The sequence below is a fragment of the Passer domesticus genome, chromosome 3 (genome assembly GCF_036417665.1).
Source record: "Passer domesticus isolate bPasDom1 chromosome 3, bPasDom1.hap1, whole genome shotgun sequence".
NCBI lineage: Eukaryota > Metazoa > Chordata > Aves > Passeriformes > Passeridae > Passer > Passer domesticus.
The window spans coordinates 49,566,876-49,588,726 of NC_087476.1; the positions used below are offsets into that span (position 1 = coordinate 49,566,876).

The window sequence follows — 21,851 nt, forward strand, 5'->3', positions numbered from 1 at the left end:
GCTTCAAGTCTGAACATTTAATGGGCACTTGAATTAGTTCTGCTTAAACATCTAACATGCTAGTCTTTGCACTGATGAGATAGAATAAAAGATTTGTATTTCTTTGTCATCCATCAACTGTGAAATGTTTAACTAAGTCCTGACTGGAAGAGAAGCACAACAGCTTGATTTTCAGAATGAGTTTTCTTACATAATTAGAAATACCAAATGTGTGCCAAAATCAGAGACAAGCAGTATGTGTGTACTCAGTATCATTTATGTAGTCAGTATTTTGAAAGACAGTGATATTGATGGTACTACTTGGACTCCCACAAAGTAGTTTTCTGCAGGTTTGTTTTTTTTTTTTTCTAAAAGACAATTTTTATTCAAAAGTGCTTTCGAATTACAGAGATTATACAGATTCAACCTTTGAATTCAACCTCCAACTTACAGACTTGGAGGTGTTTAGGTTCACAGCCTTGATTTTTTTGTCCATAAACTGAACTCCAATTACTCTTTGTGTTCCTTGATGACTGCAATAATACAATAGCAAGTGGATATTTTAAAACTGACAGAAGACATAGAAAGATATTGTCAATGACTTTTCAGGAATAAGACCATAAAATTTGAATTACCTTCTTTTTTATAAGTTTATGAAATGTAAAATACTGAAGCTGAGGACAGGCTGTATGTGTGTGTGTGCTATAGACATTGACTCTTTAGGAAAACTGCCACTTGTAGATGTGGTTGAATGACTTGGCAAAGAATCAACTATAAAAAAATATGGTTGTTGTATAAATGGCAAAATAGCAATGAGAGAATCAAAACATACACCAGAGAGGGCTACAGCTATCAAACGCAGTTTTGAAATTTACCTGGTGTTTTTTCAGGTTTTATTGGTTGGATTTTTAATGAAAATGTCAGTACAGACTGGTTAGACCTGGTGACACACCTGAATATAGAGAGCTGAGCTAAAAAATATGCCATTTGAAAGACCTTATCAAACTTGCCACCAGTCTGAAAAAATGTGATGATTAGTGTGGTTCCCACAGCTAATAGCCCTAGGGAGCAGGAAATACGTTATTGTGAGAATCCTTTCCTGAGACAGGGTGTGTTTAGCTTTATGTAAATCTAAGCAGGATCCAAGATGCTTCTCTTCAGAGCAGGTGCAGTCCCCCAGTGAATGTAATACAACTTTCACTCACAGGCATAGCCAGATACAGGGACACACCTGCATCTTATGTAAAGCTGGCAACCGATTTGCAAACATCTAATTTACTAATGAAATGAAACTATAGAAATGGCAGTAGGCAAGAGGACAACCCTGCATAAAACTTAATTACAGAAGGATGGAGGAAACAATATCCAGCTAAATGAAGAACTGTAAACAAGGGTACAAGATTAATATGTGGATTTAAATTGCAGTCACTATTCAAATTTCCTATTCCATGTCAACAGCAGAGCAGGTAACAGCAGGAACTGAGGATCAATAGTGTAGGCAGCATCTGCATCGTGGTTTTGGATGTCACCTCTACTGAGTGTATTTTTTTCCCTTGGTTGTGTTTTAAAGTAGAGTGAGTAATGTGAGAGCAGAGGTAGCAGTAGTAGAGTCTTACTTGCTACTTCTCCAGCAGTCTCCCATCAAAACACAGGGTTTAGCACAATAAAGTTTGTTCTTTACTCTGTGTGTCAGACTGTTTGTCAGCGAGGTATGTTAGCTGAATAGGACTACCCAGCCTCCTGTGCTTTCCAGTGTCTCTCTGGTTAAATCATGCCATGACTGACACCACGACACAGTAGTGGGAGGATTGTTTATGAGAAAAAAGCAAACGAGTTTGACACTTGAGTTTACCAAGTTGTGGGAGCACAGATGCTCATCACTGCCAAACAGGCAGAGCCGAGGTCAGGGAAATCTGTCAGGGAAAGCAAAGCAGCCTTGAAGCAATATTTTTTTTAACTGTCTGGCAGAGAACACACATGAAATAGTATTATAGCTGAGCAGGGTGCTGCCCTCCTTCCTCTACTCCCTTAGGATTGCCTAGTTCCCTTTCCTCATGCCAGGCTCAAATGAGACATTGCAGAGCATGCTCCTCTCCTTCATGTCTTCCCCAGGGAGTTCAACCCCTCTTTTCTGGGGGCTGGTGACAGCAACAGTAGCAGTGGGCAGGGCTCAGACTAGATGTCCCCTTTGCATGCCCTTTTGCTCTCCCTGACATTGTTTTTGCTTGCTTCTCTACCAGAGCAGCACTTCTCTGTATTTCATTCTTCTGCATGGGAAGCTGTAGCTGTAGAGCAAGCCTGGTCAGCATGAGAGTATTGACACAGGGGGGACCTGGGAAAGCTCTTAAGGGTAATTAAAAAAAATACAGATATTCCTGTGTTGTGGGTATAGGATATCCTGTGACAAAATTTGGAAAAGGAGGATTGTTTGGACTCAGTTGGGCTGCGTGATTAGATAATAAATTCTACAAGAAGAGTAAAAGAGATAGAGGTATTTGGAACAGAAAATTCTTTCAGTTGTAGCAGTTTCTGCAGTAAAGAGAAGATTATAGGAAGACAGAGAACATGCGCAAAAGAAGAAACTATTTGAGACCTGTGGGGAAAGAGAATGGGTTGTAATAGGAGAATGCAGAAGATACTGGAGATGAAAAATAAGAAAAACAGATTAAAGCAAAAAGCCTAACCAGAAAGTATATATCTTAACAACCAGAAGGAGACAGGAAGGGGAAAATTAGAATCTCCTGTTCCCATCAAGCAGAAGAGAAAGTAAGCAGTCGGAAAGATGAAACAAAATATAAATATATTTGCATAGTAGATGGAAGGAATAGTTTATATGATGAAATGTGTATTCATCCTGATGATGAAACATGATTCTTTATCTTCTTTTCCTCTTTGGCTGCTAAGTCCTGAAAGAGCTGTGTTTCCCACTGTGTCTGAATGGTAACCCTGGGTGTTTCTGTGAAGGAGGATGCTCAGAGGAAGCAGTACTGTGTTTTGGTTGATTTAAACTATCATTTATCCTTTGTGAAATGTGAAATGCAAAATTAAATGGTAGGGACGTGCCATCTGCTGTTGTTTAACATGTGAATAAAAGCTACTACGTTGGCACAATGTTTAGGCTCATGATAAGAGCAGGAATAATGAAAATGTTATGTTGGCTATACCCAGCAGGTCCCCTCACTGACTGAAGCATCATGTTTGTTTTGTGTCCCAGAAATGCTGAACATGATTCCTGGAGGAGGATGAGCATTTCCTCCTTAGTGAGGAGGCTGAGTGTTTTATGTCTGTTATTCTCATTCCTTTCAGGGATCTCTTGCTGTCTGTGGCACTTGGCCAGGTACTCTCCCTCCTTATCTGTGGCATTGGTCTCACAAGCAAGTATCTGTCAGAAGACTTCCATGCCAACACACCTGTTTTTCAGAGCTTCCTCAATTATATCCTTCTGTTCTTGGTCTACACGACAACACTAGCCGTCAGACAAGGTGAGTGTCTCTCTGAAACTGTTTTATAGAAAGCAGTGGGGATAAAGGCTTTTGCAGAGCAACAACTAGCAATATGACTTAGACACATATCCCACCAACATTTGTTCCATATTTACATTACCTAGAAATACGTATTGGATGAACTGAAAAAAACACCAACAGATCTTCATTAGCAAGGAACGAATCATTAGATCTCAAGGACTGGGGTGCTACCTATAAGTTAAAATAAACATCAGTGCTTTTGAATTCTGATTGCTCTTGCCTTGCTGGGAAATACTAGCATGCTTTACATCTTACGTAGACTAAGGAGAACTCAGATGCAAGCAAAGAGGAGCTTGCTAGTTCTAGATGCTGATCATGGCAATTGAGTAGTTCACTTACTAGACAGAAATAGCAGCCAACTTTTAGCTATTGGGAAGTAGGAGATGAAGGGAGAGATTTTGGGGTGCTATCTCTCTGGGGGAGGTTTGGGCAGAGCAGCTCCATGGCCCTCTCACTGCTTTGCCATGGGGCCTGTGTAACCAATCTTACCTCCAAAATGAGAAATGCATTACAGTATGCTTTGGGACTGTTTATCTAATGATGCTCTCTTTGACAGCCTGTATATATTATGGAGGATTGTGCCTTTCCTGCACATCCCCTCCCTTTTTTGAGATTTCGTTTCTACATGAGGTGTGGGAAGTGAAAGCATTTAAGTACATTTCTCAGCCACTCGTCTTTTTTTGTAATAATTTTATTTGTTCACCTTCACAGAACATGTAGATTAGAAGCTAAATAAAAGAGAAAAAATACCATGTGTTCTCCTGACATAAGGAGGGTAGGGCTCTGTGGAGGATTACAACTACAAAATATATTAGGCTGTGGTACGTTTATCAGCATACTGAAAAGCTCATGTTTTTCTTACAGGAACAATTATTTTTGATTCATTCTTTGATCTTTTAATGTTTTGGGAACAACACTGAAGCTTAAGTTCTTCACTCATAGTACAATCTTGTAAAACAATGCTAAAAGAGTTCCAAAGCAGCAAGGACTTCATTTCTATGCAAAAAATGAACAGTCAAAAAAATACCTCTGTACTCCAGCACAAAGCACTTAAGCATATTACAACATAAGTTTTATAAACATTGGTCCCCACTGGCATTTTGCAGAGGTGATAAAAGCCAATGTGCAAAGGAAATGTTGACTCTTATATAAGGAGAGATTGCTCAGGCACTGTTTCACTGTCTTGGTATTTCAGTTTGTGTAGGGGGAAATATCACCACATACTTTGCTCTGCCAAAGATTTAAAATGTGTTATTAGTAGTAGCTTTCTGGAGAACTGCGTTTAAAAATAATTATTCTGAGTGCAGGATTGCCTAGATGTTCACAAGTTGTGTCCCAGAAATGTCCTTCTCTGGACTGATTTAGATACTGTGGAAGGCAAGTCCCTATAGGGACTCTTCAATAGATTTTACTTTTTTGAAAATGCTTGTGAGAGGGTATGTCCCTATAGATACTGCATTCTGCTGTGCATTACAGAGGCTAATTTGGAATAATGTTTGATGCCTGGTGTATACTGACATCTAAAAAATTCTATCAAGCACTCTGCTTTACTCATATATACATATGTATTTAAAAGGTACTTTATAAATAATTTTCAGACTGTTTAGAAATATAGTGGTGAACTAAAGAGAGTTTGTCAGAAATACCTGTTGTGCCAATATGATAGATTTGGGAACTAAGTGATAAAGTGTTAGGAATATGTGGAAAATGTTTTCTGGACAAGTGAAGAGGGCTGGGGAAGGTGTTTGAAAAAGCCTGTGGTCGATTACAGACCATACAAACAACTAGAGCACATGCAAAGGGTACCAATGGAACTGTCTGGAAAAAGAGCTGTCAAAAAACCCCTAAAAAGATGGTTTCATAAAAAAAAAAATTCCACAATAGAATTTGCTACAGAAGCTATGAAAGCAGTGATCCGAGCATTCAGCATAACTTTCCTGCTGGACGGTACAGCACTACAAAACTTATTTATTTACTCGGCATTTAATGTTGCCAGCTGACTGAGCCTGACATTATCTTTTTGCTTGTGTATTTATTCAAGTCCATTATCTGTGTTTGTTCCATTGAGGCAGTTTTTCTAGCAGCTCTAATCATGTGGTTTCATTAATAGATGGAAATCACATAATAATATTAATGATTATTCTGTTCTGAGTGCTGACATCATCAAAAAACTTTTTTTCAACTCTCTATGAAAAACTGAAAATTTTTTAAATAATTTTCTTTCTCCTTCAGAAATCATCATAAATTGATTTGCAGTAAAAAATAATTGCATCTCTTTTGTCTTTTTCTTTCATTGCTTTATTAATCCTTGGGATTTTTGCAGAAATGTACTGTTTAAGGAGGTCTCACTTGAGATAGCCAAAAAAACCCTGAATTCACTCTAGAACTGAAAGCTGCAATTTCCTCAAGACATAAAGAGTTCCTCTTTCTTTAGAGACTTCTTCCAAATTTTGATTTACTCTGGATGCCCTGTGACTTAGCTGTCCCTCACTGTTCTTATATATTCCCTGAGTGATAATGAAAAGGTAGAATTTGCACTGGTGTCTGAAAATCATCATTAGCAGATGATTAAAGCTCCTGAGCTTTTCTGACTAAAGTCTTCTGCAGTGAGTGCTCAGCTTCCAGCAACTAAAGTTAGCCCAGGATCAGCAGCATCCACTACATTTTTATATTGAGTTGAGATTGTTTTCCAAAATAATTTTACCACAGCACTCGCTCTAATGGGTACATAGATTAGGATTGTCACCTTGCAATGAATCAGCGTATCTTCAGATAGTGGAGAGGCACAGTCCTGCAGGTGTCAGAATCTCTGAATTTTTAAAACTTCATTTCCATGTTAAAAAAAACAAAAACCAACAAAACAAAATCCAAAAAACAAAACTAAATCCCCAAAAAAGAAAAGTTTCAAGGAGTAAAAGTAGATTAAATAGTTTTAAGCAGTGAAGTCCGTGTAAGTAAAAGGCTTTTCGTTGTCATTGCAACATTGTTCTCATGACCAGAAATAAAAAGTGATAAAAGCATTGAAGGAGATCAGTTCTTGTGAGATTTTCACATGGGCCTTAAAACATGGATACCACTCAGGCACAGATCACGAAAAAGTGGAAGAATTTGTCTAAAGTTGGATTTTTGTGATGGAAAATAAATCTGTCAAACATTTAACAGGTAACGAGGTCATCCTCAGTTCCTTCTCTTGAGGTAGCTTCCTTTCACGCCTGTTGTTTTCACAGCCAAAACTTGTGTTTGTCCATGGTAACACCTCTGAGAAGGTTTTAACACATATTATCTCACCTCAGTCTCCTCATTAGCAGAGGGCTCTGCTTAACAAAAACATGTAGGGATACTTGCCTGTATCCTCTGGGTCCTATGTCATTATTAGTGGAGGAAAAGAAAAACCTTGGCTATCAGTGAGAAAAGCCTCAAATGGGTGAAATGGAGCTATGAGAGATAGAGCTGGTGGAGATTAGTTTTAACACCTTAAAAAGCAATAAGTGGGAAATTGTCCATAGTGGACCAGAAGGTGTTAATTGCTAACAGCCAACATGGGAGCAAGCATCAGCAGCTTGCCACCGAAAATAAATTACTTCTAAAAGCCACGTCACATATGTTACAAATGAAAACAACACATCTACTAGACATCATTAAAAACAGAAAAAAACCTGAAACTGTTATTTTTTTGTTATTCTGGAAAACAAGAAAAGAGGGAGCAATGGAAGTGTCTTATGAACAGACGGGAGCCATAAATCCTTGAGGGCCAGATTCTGTGTGAGTAGGGCTCCTCATTGCAAGCTGTTCCTTGCATTTTAGTGCAACAAGTTAGTCAGTATTTTCAGCTCACCAGTACTAAGGGATGGTAAAAATTTGCTAGTTCAGAAACATTTTTATGAATCTCTGTATGTCTGGATGAATTCTGCTTCTAAGCCAAGTGATGAGGTTATATCATGTGTCAATAGAGTTTTTCCTACAGTAACTGTAATGTCTTAGATTTGACATATAATTAAAGGTGATCTGTGCCCCTGAGTAAGCCAGTGAGTCTTGTGAGAGTGGTAAGATTGCAGACCTCTTAGTGGCTTATAATTTTTTTAAGCATTTCTATCTCAGGTGGTTTATGCCATTAGTAACTCAGCCATATGTAATTTCCTGATATGTCTGCTATCCAAGTATGTATTTCCATTTAGATAATGGCACCCCTCCCCAGCATCTCTCCTACTTCACCAAAGTTGACCAAAACCGGCTAATTGAAGGAAGATAGAGCACCATAGAAAAGTTGCTTTTTTTTCGCTGCAGTGCTTGTCAGCTATTTGTTGAATGATAGAAAGGGTAAAAGTCTCTTTTTACTTAATTCCATTCCACTGGTAAAGATATATTAATATAAGCTAGTATTATGCACTTAACTTAGGTAGACTTAACAGAATTTCTTTTAAACCAACACCTATTTTTGTCGATTGCCAGGAAGAACAATCTTGTTTGTCTGGGAAACAAACAAAGTATATTGTTTAAGCTGATCAAACTATATTAGATATCATGTACTTTGGACAATATATGTTGTACCATTGAAATTAAATGTCTTCTGGAAAGACATTGATCCTGTCAGAATTTCCTCTTCACTGAGGATGACAGAGAGTGATTTTGATTAGAAAAGATTCATTTCATCACTGTTCAGTTTCCTAAGCATGCTCAAGCTACTGCTGTAAAACAAAGTGCTAGGTATCCCTCCAGTCAAATAAAATGTTCAAAGCTGCAGCCAAGTAGCTTTATTGCTCTATCTACCTGTGATAGAAGGGGTCCTTGGATTCTCAAGGCAACAACTCAGCCCACACTCTGGCCTGCAAACACGTGGCAGACATTGCAAGAAGATGTGACATTGCCCTTGAAGCACAGGGAAGGGCAAGTCCAGCTGGCCCATCTCTTCCATTTGACAAAGGTATGTAAGGACAGGACAGTGGGAAATGGCTTTAAACTGAAAATAGGTTGAGATGCCCCATCCCTGGAAGTGTTCCAGGCTAGGTTGGATGGGGATCTGAGCGACCTGGTCTGATGGAAGGTATCCTTGCTCATGGCAGGGGTGTTGGAATTGGATGGTCTTTAAGGTCTTTTCCAACCTAAACCATTCTCTGTTTCTCACAGCCCTCCCAGTGCAGGGGGCCATGATCATTCTGGGTTGTAAAAATGAAACGCAGCAGCAAATGTGGCTTGGAACCAGTGAAAAATAATGACCTTCAGGTCTTTGGTATTCTTATAGCAGCGCTGCAGAATCTCCCTGCTGTGTTGAACATTGCTGTCTGCAATGTACTTTCTCCTAATTACTCTGGGCTTCTAATTAGGGATGCCAAACCGTGTGGGATATGTTTATTATGAAAATGGTCAGCCAAATAGTCTCTTTGTTTGGGATCTGAAGAGCCCTTTTCATATTCAGAGGGAATTCTGTACTTTAGGAGAAATGAAACTAGAATGCTCCTATTTACAGACACTTCAAATTGCAGAGATCTTTTTTTGTAATGTGCGATTTTCAGTTTTGGATAGCATGCTCAGAGGAGCAAGGATTATGATACGTTATATATTTGGGATTTGCCTATCATATCATGGACACCACAGCAAGCTAGCTGGAAAAAAACCAGTGTGACTAGAGCCAGATTTCTGTTCAGTTGTATTTACATAATAATTGTGTTTGAATTTTCATTCTACTTCCAATTGAGTTTTTAAAATTTCCTGCTATAAAATGTTGACTGCTGCTGCTGAATGAGCCTTCATTATTTTACTCAGTAGGTGATAACAGTTCAGTGAGGTGTCAAACTTTTCAGGTATGTAAAGTTTTCATACAGAACCCTGGGATTTTTTTCTTTATGATAGTTGCTCTAAACATAGAATTTTCCTTCCCAGTGCAGTGAAGTCGTCTTGCATTCTTAGCCATAATACTAAAACAGATGCAATTTCAGCACAGTATGACTATTCCACATGGCTGGAAAGACAGGGTTAAAAAAAAGAAAAAAAAAGATAGGCCATGTTGGGGATACAAAGACAGTGTTAAAACCAACAGACTTGACCTCTGTCTTTTGTTCTGATTTGTTTGGCTATTCCTAGCAGAGATGTTGGATGGTATTTTTCAATCCTCGGGGGTTTTTTTTCACTTTCAGCTGTTCTTGTTACACTGACCAGCAAACAAATGCTTTCTGCTTTGGCTCTGCTGCTCCTTTCCACCCACACAAAGGACCAAGCATCTCAGAGCTTAGTCAATTCTCATTTCCATCATGTGTGCTTTGCTTTGCCAGCTGTTTAACAAGGTACAGATAAACACTTACAGAGAGGAATCCTGACCCCAAGGATAGGGCAAATAAAATGGCAGGTAAAAGCTCAAAAAGCCCCTCAGCTTTTTCTTTCTAGAGTTATTTCTCTCAATAAGGTGCTCCTGATTGTTAGGTAAGGCACCTCCAAACCCACAGCATGCATCATGTGTTACAAAATATCTTTCCTTTTTTAAATCCAAGCCAAAGTAGCGCATTACATTCTCCTGCATGATATCATTGGAATAAATCATCCCGTAGCACATACAAGCTGAAAATTGGAAAGCACTGTTCCTCTAGGAAGGAGGTGGCAGCAGTTAAGCGTGAGCACGGTATGTCCTGGTTTAATGATGCTATCACTAATACAATCATGATAACCCCAAAGCAATAAAGGCCTGGCCTAATCAAGCATCCATGCTGCAGCATTCTCTGTAGTAGTATCCCTGGATCCCTGAATCAGCTCATGCAACCCTGAAAGACCTCTTGTTATTAGGTTTCCTTCAAAATAGCTTTGGTGTTCAAGGAAGTATCCTTTGTGCCATCAGAGGCAAAAGCTGCGAGAGGGAGTTGTGTGAAAGGAGAGGAAGACCTCATTTTTCCTGTGTCTCATGATGCAGACAAGAGCACAGGTTAAAAAAGGGATTTCTCTAACCATTCTCTTGACCTAAATGAGGGAATGGGAGGTCTTGTGCATACAGAGAATGAATTTGTTCTAAAGTTGCACTAGGGGTACCTCTACTTGTAAAAAAGTCCTAGAAGATTCAAATCAGGCAGTTCAGACCACTCTCACTTTGGGAAGCTCAGACCTGGTCATCTTTCTGGCTGTCAAGTTTATGCCCTCAGCCAGTACCTTCCAGACACAGCATTCAGATTTGCACCATGGTTCAAAGACTGGTGCATATTTTATGAGAGCAAACCTTACAGGCAATGAGTGCAGCGAGCGTGAAAGGGATGCTGAGCTTGAGGCTGGCCGAAGTCCTGGATGATGAACCATGTTTGCATCAAGATGCTGCATCATTGCTGTGAGGCAATGTCTATGCTGAGTATACTACTTGAGAAAAAGGCAGTTTTACCCTGGAGGTAAATGTACATTCATTTTAGGAGCATTTAGCCGGCTGTGGCCATTTCATGCCACTAAGTCCATAAATAGAAACCACAGATGCAATAAAATGGGGAACATTGCAGTTACTCAGCTCACAGCTGCAAAATCACAGGTAGCTAGTGGAATTTAGCAGAATCAAAAAATCATCACAATGTGGCATTTCTTGCTGTCATGCTTTTCTTAGTGATGCCAGCACCTAAGTCTGAGAGGCAAATCTGCAACATATATTTGCAAGCATTTATGTTTGGATTAGGATTTAGATTTTGTTGCTGAGCCTGGAAAGCTCCCTCCTTGCTTACTTTTCCAGGAGCCCTGCCAGTCCTTTGAAGACAGTGCCAATCTGAGCACAAGTTTGTGAGTTCCTGTTTGAGAAGATAAACCTCACCACTAGAAGGATGAGTGGGCAGGCTCGAGGAAGCTCTGAGGAAGTGCAGTTTGTACCTACCCCTCATGCATCTTGCTGCCTCATTTTTGTCTCCATCTCTGCAGATGCCATTGCATGTATTTTGCACCACAGGCTCAGATAGAGGCACAGATGTTGCAGGTGAAAGAATTGAGGCTTTTGAGCAGGTAGAAAGCAAGATATTGTATGGCACAGCCTTGGAAGTGCTGAGATACCATGGCCATGAGCACAGATTGAGCTTTGAAACTTACTCCATAGTATCAAGGTATTGCAGAGGGGTGAATGTTGTTCTCAGTAATTTTATTTGAGGGTGATGAAGCTCCCTATGTAGCACAGATTGCCTCACAGTATGTCAAATAATAAATTGTCTCAAAAGGATGTGAGCTGAATCACAAACACTTGATTTTTTGGTAGAATTAAGGGATAACTGTCCTTTGTAGAGGTAGTATATGGGTCTGGCTCTTGTTAATACATAAACATCTCAAGTACTGTTTGCAAAACCAACCATCCCTTCCCACTTCAATGAGGAAAGTTAATGGTTCTGATAAAATAGTGCACCCTTGATCCTACAGCTGTAAGCAGAATGCAAGGGTTGTCTCTGCCACTTCATGCAGTATCAGTATTTCCCTGTGATTTATGGAATATTTAAACATTCATCAGGCCAGAAAGCTAGCCAGGGTAGCAGGATCCACATTCAGCACACGTAGCTCCAGCGTTCATGTGGGAGATCTGAAGTGTGGTTACAAGATGATAACTGTATTGCCTGAAGGAGATAAGTCCCGCTCTGCCAGAATGGTGCTTTGTATGTAATTAGTGTAAAAATTCCGAGGAATGGAGTTTATCCTTGAAATCGTCTTTCTCATTAAAAAGGAATCATAATGAAAGAACAAAGCAGCCCCTGCAGTGAATTGAATTGACTTCCTAAGTTTTCATTAAATCAAAGACTCAATAGCATCCCATTTTGCAGAGCCCAGTTGTAAACTGTACACAAGACTTGCAGCAAAGTCCCTGTGAAGATCAGATCCTTTCTCAAGGTTTGGAAGTACTAGCTTTTCTAAAATAAGGGCTATAAGACAGTGTGAATCAAGGGAATAAAAAGTTATGCCAGTAGGATAAAACTGTATTCTCAGCTTATTCTTCTGCCTCACACTTAATACTTAGTCCTGACACAAACAGTGATTTTGTCTTCTTTAATGTCCCTTACTACCAAGATAATACATATATTTATTTTTGCAACTAAATACCTCTTTGAGGCAAAAATGTACAAATGTCCTGTAAGTTTATCTACCACTTTGTAAGCATTTTTTTTCCGTTGTCTTTGGCTGAACTGTTAGCTATTGGCATCTGGACACCTTGAATTCCTGTTACATTTCTGGGTGATAGTGCTATAATAATAATTGCAGCTTCATCTGAAAGAATGTTTATAAATGTAGCACTCAACATTCAAGTTGGCGTTGTGCTGTGTGCTCTCCCCTCTGCTCATGAGCTGCCAAGCACAGGTCACAGGACACCAAGTCACTTCTAGAAGGTGCTTGGGATGCAGGGACCTGGGGACTCACCTCTTAGTCACTTTGGCTGCAAAATTGCTTCACAAACCTTGAGGATGCTTTCGACCCAATTCACTACAGAACAGAGCAGCTCAAGGTCATTAGCAACCAACTCTGAACATCTCCCTGTTATTATCTTTCCTGATTTAACATTAAAGAGATAGAAAATGAGAAGGATAATATATGCTATCAGCCTCCTCCATTTCTTGCACACATTTCCCTGATGAGAGGAGGGAGCTTTGAGGTAAAGGTGGGAGTTCTGCTGACAGCAGCAGTGAGTGCTCCAAATACACAGGGGAGGGAGAGGCCATGTGCATGTCTCAAAGGAGCACTTACCCCTAGATTTTAGTTATATCACAGTGACAATCAATTCACAGGGATATTTTTGTAACTGTTACAGAAATATAGCAAATACGGTTTCAAAGCAAAATCATGCATCTGTGCCTTTTCTGAGTCAAGTATTAATGAAATTGCTTCTGTGCAGCTACTAGAATGTTTACACAATATCACTTGTCCATGCTGCTCTGATTATCTGAATGTGATCTGATACTTGGCTTTGTTTTACCTAATTCTGAAGGAGGTTTTAATACCCCAGAGTAGAGGTGGACTGTCGTTATTTTAATAAAATGGATCTGGAATGATTTGCATCATTGATGGCATAAGGGAGGGAGTGTCATGTTCATCAACATAAATTTTGATATATGCTGTTTGTTTTCACTGCTAGTCAGAATCTTTGGATTGAATGTGTTTTCAAGAGTCCTATTAAGATTTCAACAGCTTGGTGTAGAAAAAGAGCAGTTAGTGCCCTTATTTATTAAGCTGGCATGTAAAAGCTTTGTTTTCATTTAAAAGGACCTGAGGTGGTTGATATTGATAGAGTTTTTCCATGCACACACATCTAATTATATGCATGTGTACATACAAAAAACCTCAAAGTGTGTATTCTTGGTAGAATTTACTTTTAGAATTATTTCTCAAGCTCCCAGAACTGCATGTTTTCTTGAGTGAGGCTTCATGCTCATTTGGGCAGGCATATGATAAGGAACAGGCCACAGCATGACTAGGAGCACTTCGTGTCCACTCACAGCTTTTATAGTCATTCAAAGAGATGAAATGGCACAAGGGGAACAGAAACTTGCCAATTGCCAAGCTTTCCATGGGCATGAAGTCACCAGTGAGCTCTTCCCAGCCATGGAAATGAATTCCAGAATGCATAGATGTTAGTGAAGGACCCGATGGAATCTTTTGCAATAGTGTGCTGAAACTAAATTGGGTTAAATTTTGTCTTAAGACAAAACATGTTGTGTTAAGATTGTATTCCAAATCTGAAGAGTGCATCAAAAAAACTTGAAGGATTCCTGTGAACTTCTGATGTTCTCATGACTGAGTCAAACCTGATGCAGAAATGCTTTTTGGTCCCTGCTGAAGCTGGAGATAAGAGGTCTGCATGAACTTGACTGTTGAGTCAGGTGGCCAGCAGTCACTGGGTTGAGATTACTGGGTTGAGTGCTTTCTAAGAAAACCAGGTAGCTCAGGGAGTAGTAGGCTGGCAGGAGATGAAGTTACAGAAACAGCTTCACAGTAGGAAGTTTGAGTGAATTTTAAGTGGATGTTGGACATGTTGTGTGAGGAACCACAGCATGTCAGATGGGCAAGGTGGAGAAACCCTGCCAAGGGCCAAGCACGTTGCATCAAAAAGCATATGCCCTGATATTTTAGGTCCTCTTTCAATGATAGCATGATTGGCACACACCGCTGTCACATCCCAAGCGACATATTCCTCTTCCCACTGGTGTTTTATACCTATGGCAGGCTGCCTCTCTCTCTGGGAAAGTGCTCCACTGAGGATCTATAGGAAAAGTAATCATCACTAGAAGTTACTGAGCAGAAAGAGGACTAAAATTTTCACATTTCTCCCCACTGCAGTTGCATGGATAATAATACTTGTGAGTCTGCAGTGCATGATTGTCTGAGATCTGCACTCTCAAACCCACCTACTTTTTGTCTGGTGAATGGAGCATTAGAAATGTGGGAATCCAGCCACTTTTCATTTAGCAAGGGTATTGGATGTGTTTCTTCTATTGTTGTTTGCCTAGAAAATATAAAATAGTCTGTTTTTATCAGAAGACTATTTCTCTGAAGCATGGAGCAAAGTAAAACCAATAAAACAGAAAGTAGGATTCTTTTTTCTTTGAAGGATATGGCACACTGCAGAAAAGAAATGTGTTGCTGCTTCAAGGTGAGAGAACTCAAATCATATCTCAGAACAACCTGCCTTTAAGAAGACAAATGAGGGGGTATTTATGATAGTATTTCTTGCCAGTAATATAATGACTTCTCAATAGAATCCTTTTTCAAAATAGAGAGCGCACTCACCAAGATCTTTTCAGGAGCCTGTTGAAATAAACATAAAATACAATGCAACACAGAAGTTTGGGCATGTATACATAACTACTTCCCCTTGTATACATTTACTTTTCTATTAACACAAGTGTGTGATTGCAAGGAAGAGTTCCCAGAGAGTCTGTGGAAGAGTTGCACCATTGCTATGCCTCGATGATAGAAACATTTTTAGCAGGGCTGACTCATTTCATACATAGGCTGTATTTCAGTGTCTCTGTCTATAAGGATTGTATCCATGCCTAAAGCTGAATGAAGACTTGTCATCTTTATGGCTGATTAATCTCTCTTTAAAACCACCTTTGCAAAAACGATCTTGATTTAAAAGGAAGGTGCTTGTTTCAGTTGTCAAGCTGTGATAGCTGTGAAGACAGTGATAGCCCTCTTCGTGTAGAAAGGAGGGAGACTAAAATATAGAGGTGCTGTGTCAATGAACTTGTGTGGAAAAGCACAAGGTGCTTTCTATCAATAGGTATTTTCAAGTATATGTACACATCAAGTATTTAAAAAATAATTTCTAAGTATGTGGACCAGAAATTCAAATTTTAATAGTCAAGCACAAACTGACTGCCACAAGAAAGAAAATGCCATCTTCAGGATGTTTCTGCTTGAAATTTCTGCAATTACCTTCATTTTTCTTTACATGCCCACCTGGTAGTACAGCAGCAACTCATTCCAGATTGGAAGCTGCTTACTGCAAATTTTCAGGTTCTATCAACATTCCTTCTCTATCTTTTCACCAAAGAATCAGGGTTTTTTGTCCAATATTTCAGATTTTGTCAGTAACCTGATAAAATGGCACCTCCTTTTTTCTTTATATTTTGAACAGTGATATAAAAATGGAAACTCATTGTCAGCTGTCCCTGTGTGCATTACAGAGACATTTCTTCATATGCATTTGGTGAAGATTTTGTTTATTTCCATAATTTTAATAAATCCTTCTTTGGTGAGGGAACAGTCTGTCTTCTGTTAATGACAATATTGAGAGATAAACTGCTTGAGTATGTTTTTTCAAAAATTATCTGTCATACTATCAATATTTTCCACTGCTGCTTCTATTTTGTACTTTCATGAGCTCTGTTTAAGTTTTATAGATTTAATCTGTTGTGTACAGAGGTGTATTTAATGGACTTGACCAATTATTGGTTATAAATGTAAGCAACACTTGAAGCAGAATTTTTCACTGAAAAAATTATCTCTCTGGGTATTGAAAGAGAAGATATTGGCAGGTATAAAAAGCTGTAGAATTAAGGAAGTAGCAGGTGATGAGATCAATAGTAGTGATGTTTGTCATTGCCTTTTGCAGTCTCATAGACAAAGATTAATATTTGTTAATAGGAATTAATTAGTTGTAGAAGCCAAAATTTATATCTTCAGTGAAGATTTATGAAGAAATTACTGATAGTGATTTGCAACTGAAAATCAGATCCCATATCAACAGTGCCATTCAGGAATAAAGGATCCCCCTTCAAGGAATTTAGTAAACTAAATTTCTTCATTACATCTTAATTTTATTACTTGTTAACATTGCTAACTTCAAGGACAATAAGTATTTTAATAGATACAGAGTAATATTGATAATAAGTATTTCAGAGCTTTAAATGATAGTGAGAAAGGTTTTTAATTCACTTTCTTCCAAAATTATATTGCCTAGTGATGATGATATGATCATAAAAAGTACTAAGACCTCCTAAGTTAAATTTGCAGAGGAGATTTTGTGACCCAGCTGAACTACTCACTGCACAGCAATCACCAACTAAATTTAAGAACCAGTATTAGAAAAGTATCTTCTAGAGATAATATATAGATGCAAGAAATCATGTTGGAAGGATTTCAGTTAGGAGCTTTATATTTCTATAAATCTTTTGCCAAGCACAACCAATGCTTCCTTTCAACTGTGGGTACCATCTAGTAGGGAAGGAAAATATTAACATGAGAAATTAAGTTTGGTGAGGCTCCAGGGAGACATGGTCAGAGAATAAGTTCTTAGGAACATTGTCAGACATCTACAAGGTGGGAAAGCTCAGAAAACACAGATATTTGCTCTGGAAACCACCCTTGCAGCCCAGCAGCATCCTTAGCAAGAGGATTATTTTTGTTGTATTGGTCCTTTCACTATCCCCTAAGTACCAAGGCAGTGGGTGTGTGGCAGAACTGTACAGTCACCAGGCAGACCCTCCAAAGACTGCAGTCAGCCTTTTCTTCTTGGTAGAGAATACACAGGAGTCTTTCCACCAGCACTGCTCAGATTCTTCCCTGAGACCTGCCTGGGTCATCCTTCCCCTCTAGTGGTCAAGTGTTCCCAGCATGGGAAAGTAGTACTCAATTAGCCACGTGTCACTGCTGAAAGGATTTGAAATATCGCTGCTGGAACTCTGGTTTTGCTGGTTTGATTGACAAAAGGACTCTGTGAGGGAACTGCTGGGTAAAGGGTCTGCAGACAGGAGCACAAAGAACAGTTTCTCAAGAACTATTTCCTGAAGAACCGATCTCTGGTTTCCCAACTCTGAATGGCCCTGGAGTCACAAAGTGACACTGCTCAGTGATCATCTCTTGTAAATGCTCAAACTGCCCTGTTTCCAGTGCTGAGATGACTGAGAGGAGGAAAAGGGATTTTGGTTCCTGCATGTGGAAATAGAAATCTGTGGTTTGTCTCTGTCAAACTCAAAAGCAGGCACAGGCTGCAAAACCAAATGCTCTATATGCCTGAAATTGCAGATGGCACAGTCTCCAGATGGTTACATGGGGGCTGGCTGTTTGGGCAGTCAGGTTTGGGTTTTATATTATTACTAACCAGACCAACTATATCCAAATTGCAAATTTGTCAGGGGTTTGGCTGTTTATGGACAAGAGTTGATGGTACGCCTTTCAAAGTCCTTGACTCCCTCAGGGAATAATTGTTCAGAGAAAAATTGTCTTTGGATCTTGTCCAGTTCTGGTTGAAAAGACTGAATGACGTTGAGGCTGAAATAGAGATATCCACAAGACTGAACATGGAATTTATGTTTAGAATTTGGTTGAACCTGGCAAAAAAACAAAGTGCGGCAGAAACCAATTTTTCATTTTAACTTCAGAACATGGATACGTTATGATCTTTCTGTAGCCTTCTGGAAAATTTTGGAGGTTGCATACAAAGAAATCTGTGAAGGCATTGCCTGAACAAACACACATGTAAGTCAGGGAAACAAAGCTGTAAAGAGCTGTGGGAGCTGAGACCAAAACAGTGATGTAGGCTTGCAGAAAGCTGGGTGAGTCAACATGCCTGGAGAACTGCAGTTCACGTCCTCTGTGTAATTTGAGAGCCCTGTGTCGCATCTGTGATCAGAGGAATTCCCTGCTGACTCCATTTATCCCTGCCATACCAAAATAATTTTTATGCTACTTGTCCTACTGTCAGTGCCATCCAGAGCTTTATTTTTCTTCTTAGTTTTGATTTTGTCTTTTAAGAGTCCTTTCATTTGTGTTTGACTCCGCTCCCCGCTCCCCGTCTTCATCCTAGAAGCATTTTTGTAATTTATTCCAAATATTACCTATCGATGGGAATTGCTTCTTAACTGATCATCACATCTTTGAAATTATCCTCAGATTATGCATTTGATTCTGAATGAGGCATTAGCTTCTTTTGTACTTACTCCACATTAATATGTTGGGAACAATTTTTTTTCCAATACATTTTCATGTGGATAAAATTTGTTTACTATTTTTAGGAGGAGAAATGAAGTGAACATCAAAGCAGCAATATCTGGTCGTACAAGCCTTGCTGTTATCAAAATAAATGATACAATAAGACCAAATTATGAGGTAATTTCTCAGGGCCTTTGTCTGAAATAATCAAATGTATAAAGGTGAAATATGTACCACAGACCAAGAGAAAAAAGAAAAGTACCTACCTTTTAGAATGTTTTCTCTGTCACAGAGTTGCATTTTGACTATGTCAGTAATAGATAGCATCCATATCCAAAATACGACAGAAATTGAATGAAATTTCACAAGGATTTGATTTATGTATAAGCTGTAATGAGAATTTTTCATATAGATGACTTTTGAGGAAGCATAGACTATTTTGAAGTCAGACATTTTATTAACACAGAAGAGTCCAATCAGCTTTTGAGCTATATGCTCTAGTAACACAGACAAATTTGCATTTCTATCTTTTTGAAATATAGTAAATATGAATAGTGTCTGATAGGGATTTGATGATTAAACATTTCATCACAAATACTGGTGCAGTTAATCTGAGCAGGATAACCTTTTCACAGCTGCTGCCATGGAAATAAAACCAATGAAGTTATGTTTGAGAGATGTGCCCCTTGTGGTTAGAGTTCAGTCAAGCACAGTCTTAAGGAATTTGCACATTCAGTTCTGTACAGCACAGGTTCCTACAAGACAGTAAATCACACCAGAAGCACACAGATTATCTATCTGTCCATCCATCCATTACTGTGGTTGCTGAGTGCCTTTAAAAGCTGTTTTATTCTAGATGCCATATGTTCAAATGCATTACACAACAAATTTGAAGTGTCAAAATTCTATTTCTAGCTTTGATTCAGTGTGTAACACTGAACAAGTTGTTTAAAGTGTAATCTTATTCTTGTTTCTCTGCTGTGAACAGGAAAGAAAATCAGCAGAGGCAGTGAAGCAAACTGCCAAACATTGTGCTTTGTACAGAACTGTGCTGCCAGCTTTTATAGAACACTGTTGTAAAGAGATTCATGGTAATAAATATGTCTAATTTTTTCTTAAAACCCTTGTTTAGTTTTGTCAACTGAAAATACCTCCTCTGAGTTTGATAAGAACTGTGTTTCTTACATGGTAGCAAAGAAAAGTTTTCAAACATGGAATCTCAATTTCTTCTTATAACATCAAGTTTACTATGTTTTGCATAATGAGATTCTGTAAGCTCTCTCTCATATTTCAAATGAGATATTTCATTTGAAGAAATTTTTGAGTGTTTGTGGTTGACTGTAGTGGGAAGGGTGCCTGCCTGATTGATAGGTTTGGTAGTTGGCACTCTGAAAAGGAGACTACACATGCCTGTGCTCTTTTGGCCAGAGGAAGGTAAAATAATGGCAAATGAGTGAAAAGATTGAACAGTGACACTGATGTTATGCCCAATGCTTGCAGTTTGTGCACTGATCCAAGCTTTTAGAAGGATAATAGAGTGCAGAGGAGCCTTCACTGAGTGCAGAAGTGTCCCATGCCACCAAAAGCAAACAGCCTGCTGAAGAGTTTTTGAGATGGCTGCCTGCTCCCTCTGCTTCTAAAAGGAAGAAAATCTGCTGGCAGCAGGTACAGCTAGTGAAGGTGGACAAGATGCTGTCTGCCACTTTTGACAGTTATCTTGTAGAATGAGCTCTTAGGAATGTACAAAGCAGTTGTGTTTATCTATGTGCCCACTGTGGGTCACAAGGCACTGCATCTGGATTCCAGTCTCAGAATATCCTGCAGGTCTTGCAGCTTTAGTCTTGCAAAGGGTAAGGTAGGTACAGGTATCTGCTGGGTGACATGCATTTCCAATCCAATTTGTAAGCTCCTTTTCAGTCTTGGTGGCCTGATGCCCCAGCAATGGCCCCAGTTGTTCATTCTGAAACCAGTTGTAATGACTCTGCCATCTCACCCTCCCACTCAGCAGCAGTATGTGGCAGTGTGTTCCTTCCAGTAACAGTGAATCCTCATTTCCTGACTCTGGATGATCACTGTCAATATTTTTTTGTCTGGCTTTGGCAGACTGCCTTTTGTCTTCTGGCTCCAGTAAGTGAGCAGCTCCTCCTTCCCTGCTATTCCCAGTTGCCTAGTTAAGTCCATCATATTAGAAAGCTCAATTTATGTGGTGATATGCAAGAAAAGCTACCTGATCGAGAAGCTTTCCTGTGTTTCCTTTTCACACCTCCTACTTGGTTCAAGTGCCCCTCTGGCTACTCTAGCTGTCTTGTTAGAAGATTCCTTCCCCTACTGGTGAAACAGCAGTGATCCACTTTTGGCAGGTCTCCTCTCTACAGGAGGTAGAACAGTGTAGAACGAGTTCAGGGTCTTCTTTCTTGTACCCTATAGAAATTTGGGGTTCCATGATACATTTTCTGCCTTCAACTGCCTATTTTTACTCAAGGAGTTGAAATCACTGGGAAGGTTTCTTTATTTTCTAACACCAAATATCATCATTTTGACACTTTTGAATTTATCTGTAATATGACTTAGAACCTGTGAAGTATTCTACAAAGCAATATCATTAAAGGTGGTGTGTATCCTTCCTAAATAGGTCTTCTGCCATTTCTGAGTGTAGATAAAAGCAGGGTCATGGATCTTTCTTAATAAGAGCAAATTCACAAAGTATAAGATGAGAGAGTTTTTAATTTTCCAGTTGAATATGGCAGATTGCTCTTGATGTTTGACAAGGTTGGGCACAGCTAAAGGAGCACTGATGGCATTTTAAATGACCATGGAAATGAGAAAAAAACCCCCTTTTGATCTTTTCCATCTCTAAACAGGAATCCATAGTAATAATGCTTTTCTACTGTAGTTGTGGGATTAGACATGACTTAAGTTGGTCTTACAGCCAGGTGGGAATGGTCCTGTATCCTGATGTCTTCACTAATTGCTTATGAATTAGAGTAAAAGTAG

The 21,851-nt window shown here is 39.1% G+C and overlaps 1 protein-coding gene across 3 annotated transcripts in view; it reads left to right on the plus strand.

Annotated features, from left to right (window-relative positions):
* SLC35F1 (solute carrier family 35 member F1) overlaps window positions 1-21,851 on the plus strand; it is a 225,747-nt gene that overhangs the window by 125,509 nt on the left and 78,387 nt on the right. For all 3 annotated transcript variants that reach the window (XM_064413007.1, XM_064413006.1, XM_064413008.1), the window contains exon 2: window positions 3,286-3,461. In XM_064413007.1, the coding sequence (XP_064269077.1) occupies window positions 3,286-3,461 (176 nt within the window). The remainder of the gene's footprint in view (window positions 1-3,285; window positions 3,462-21,851) is intronic.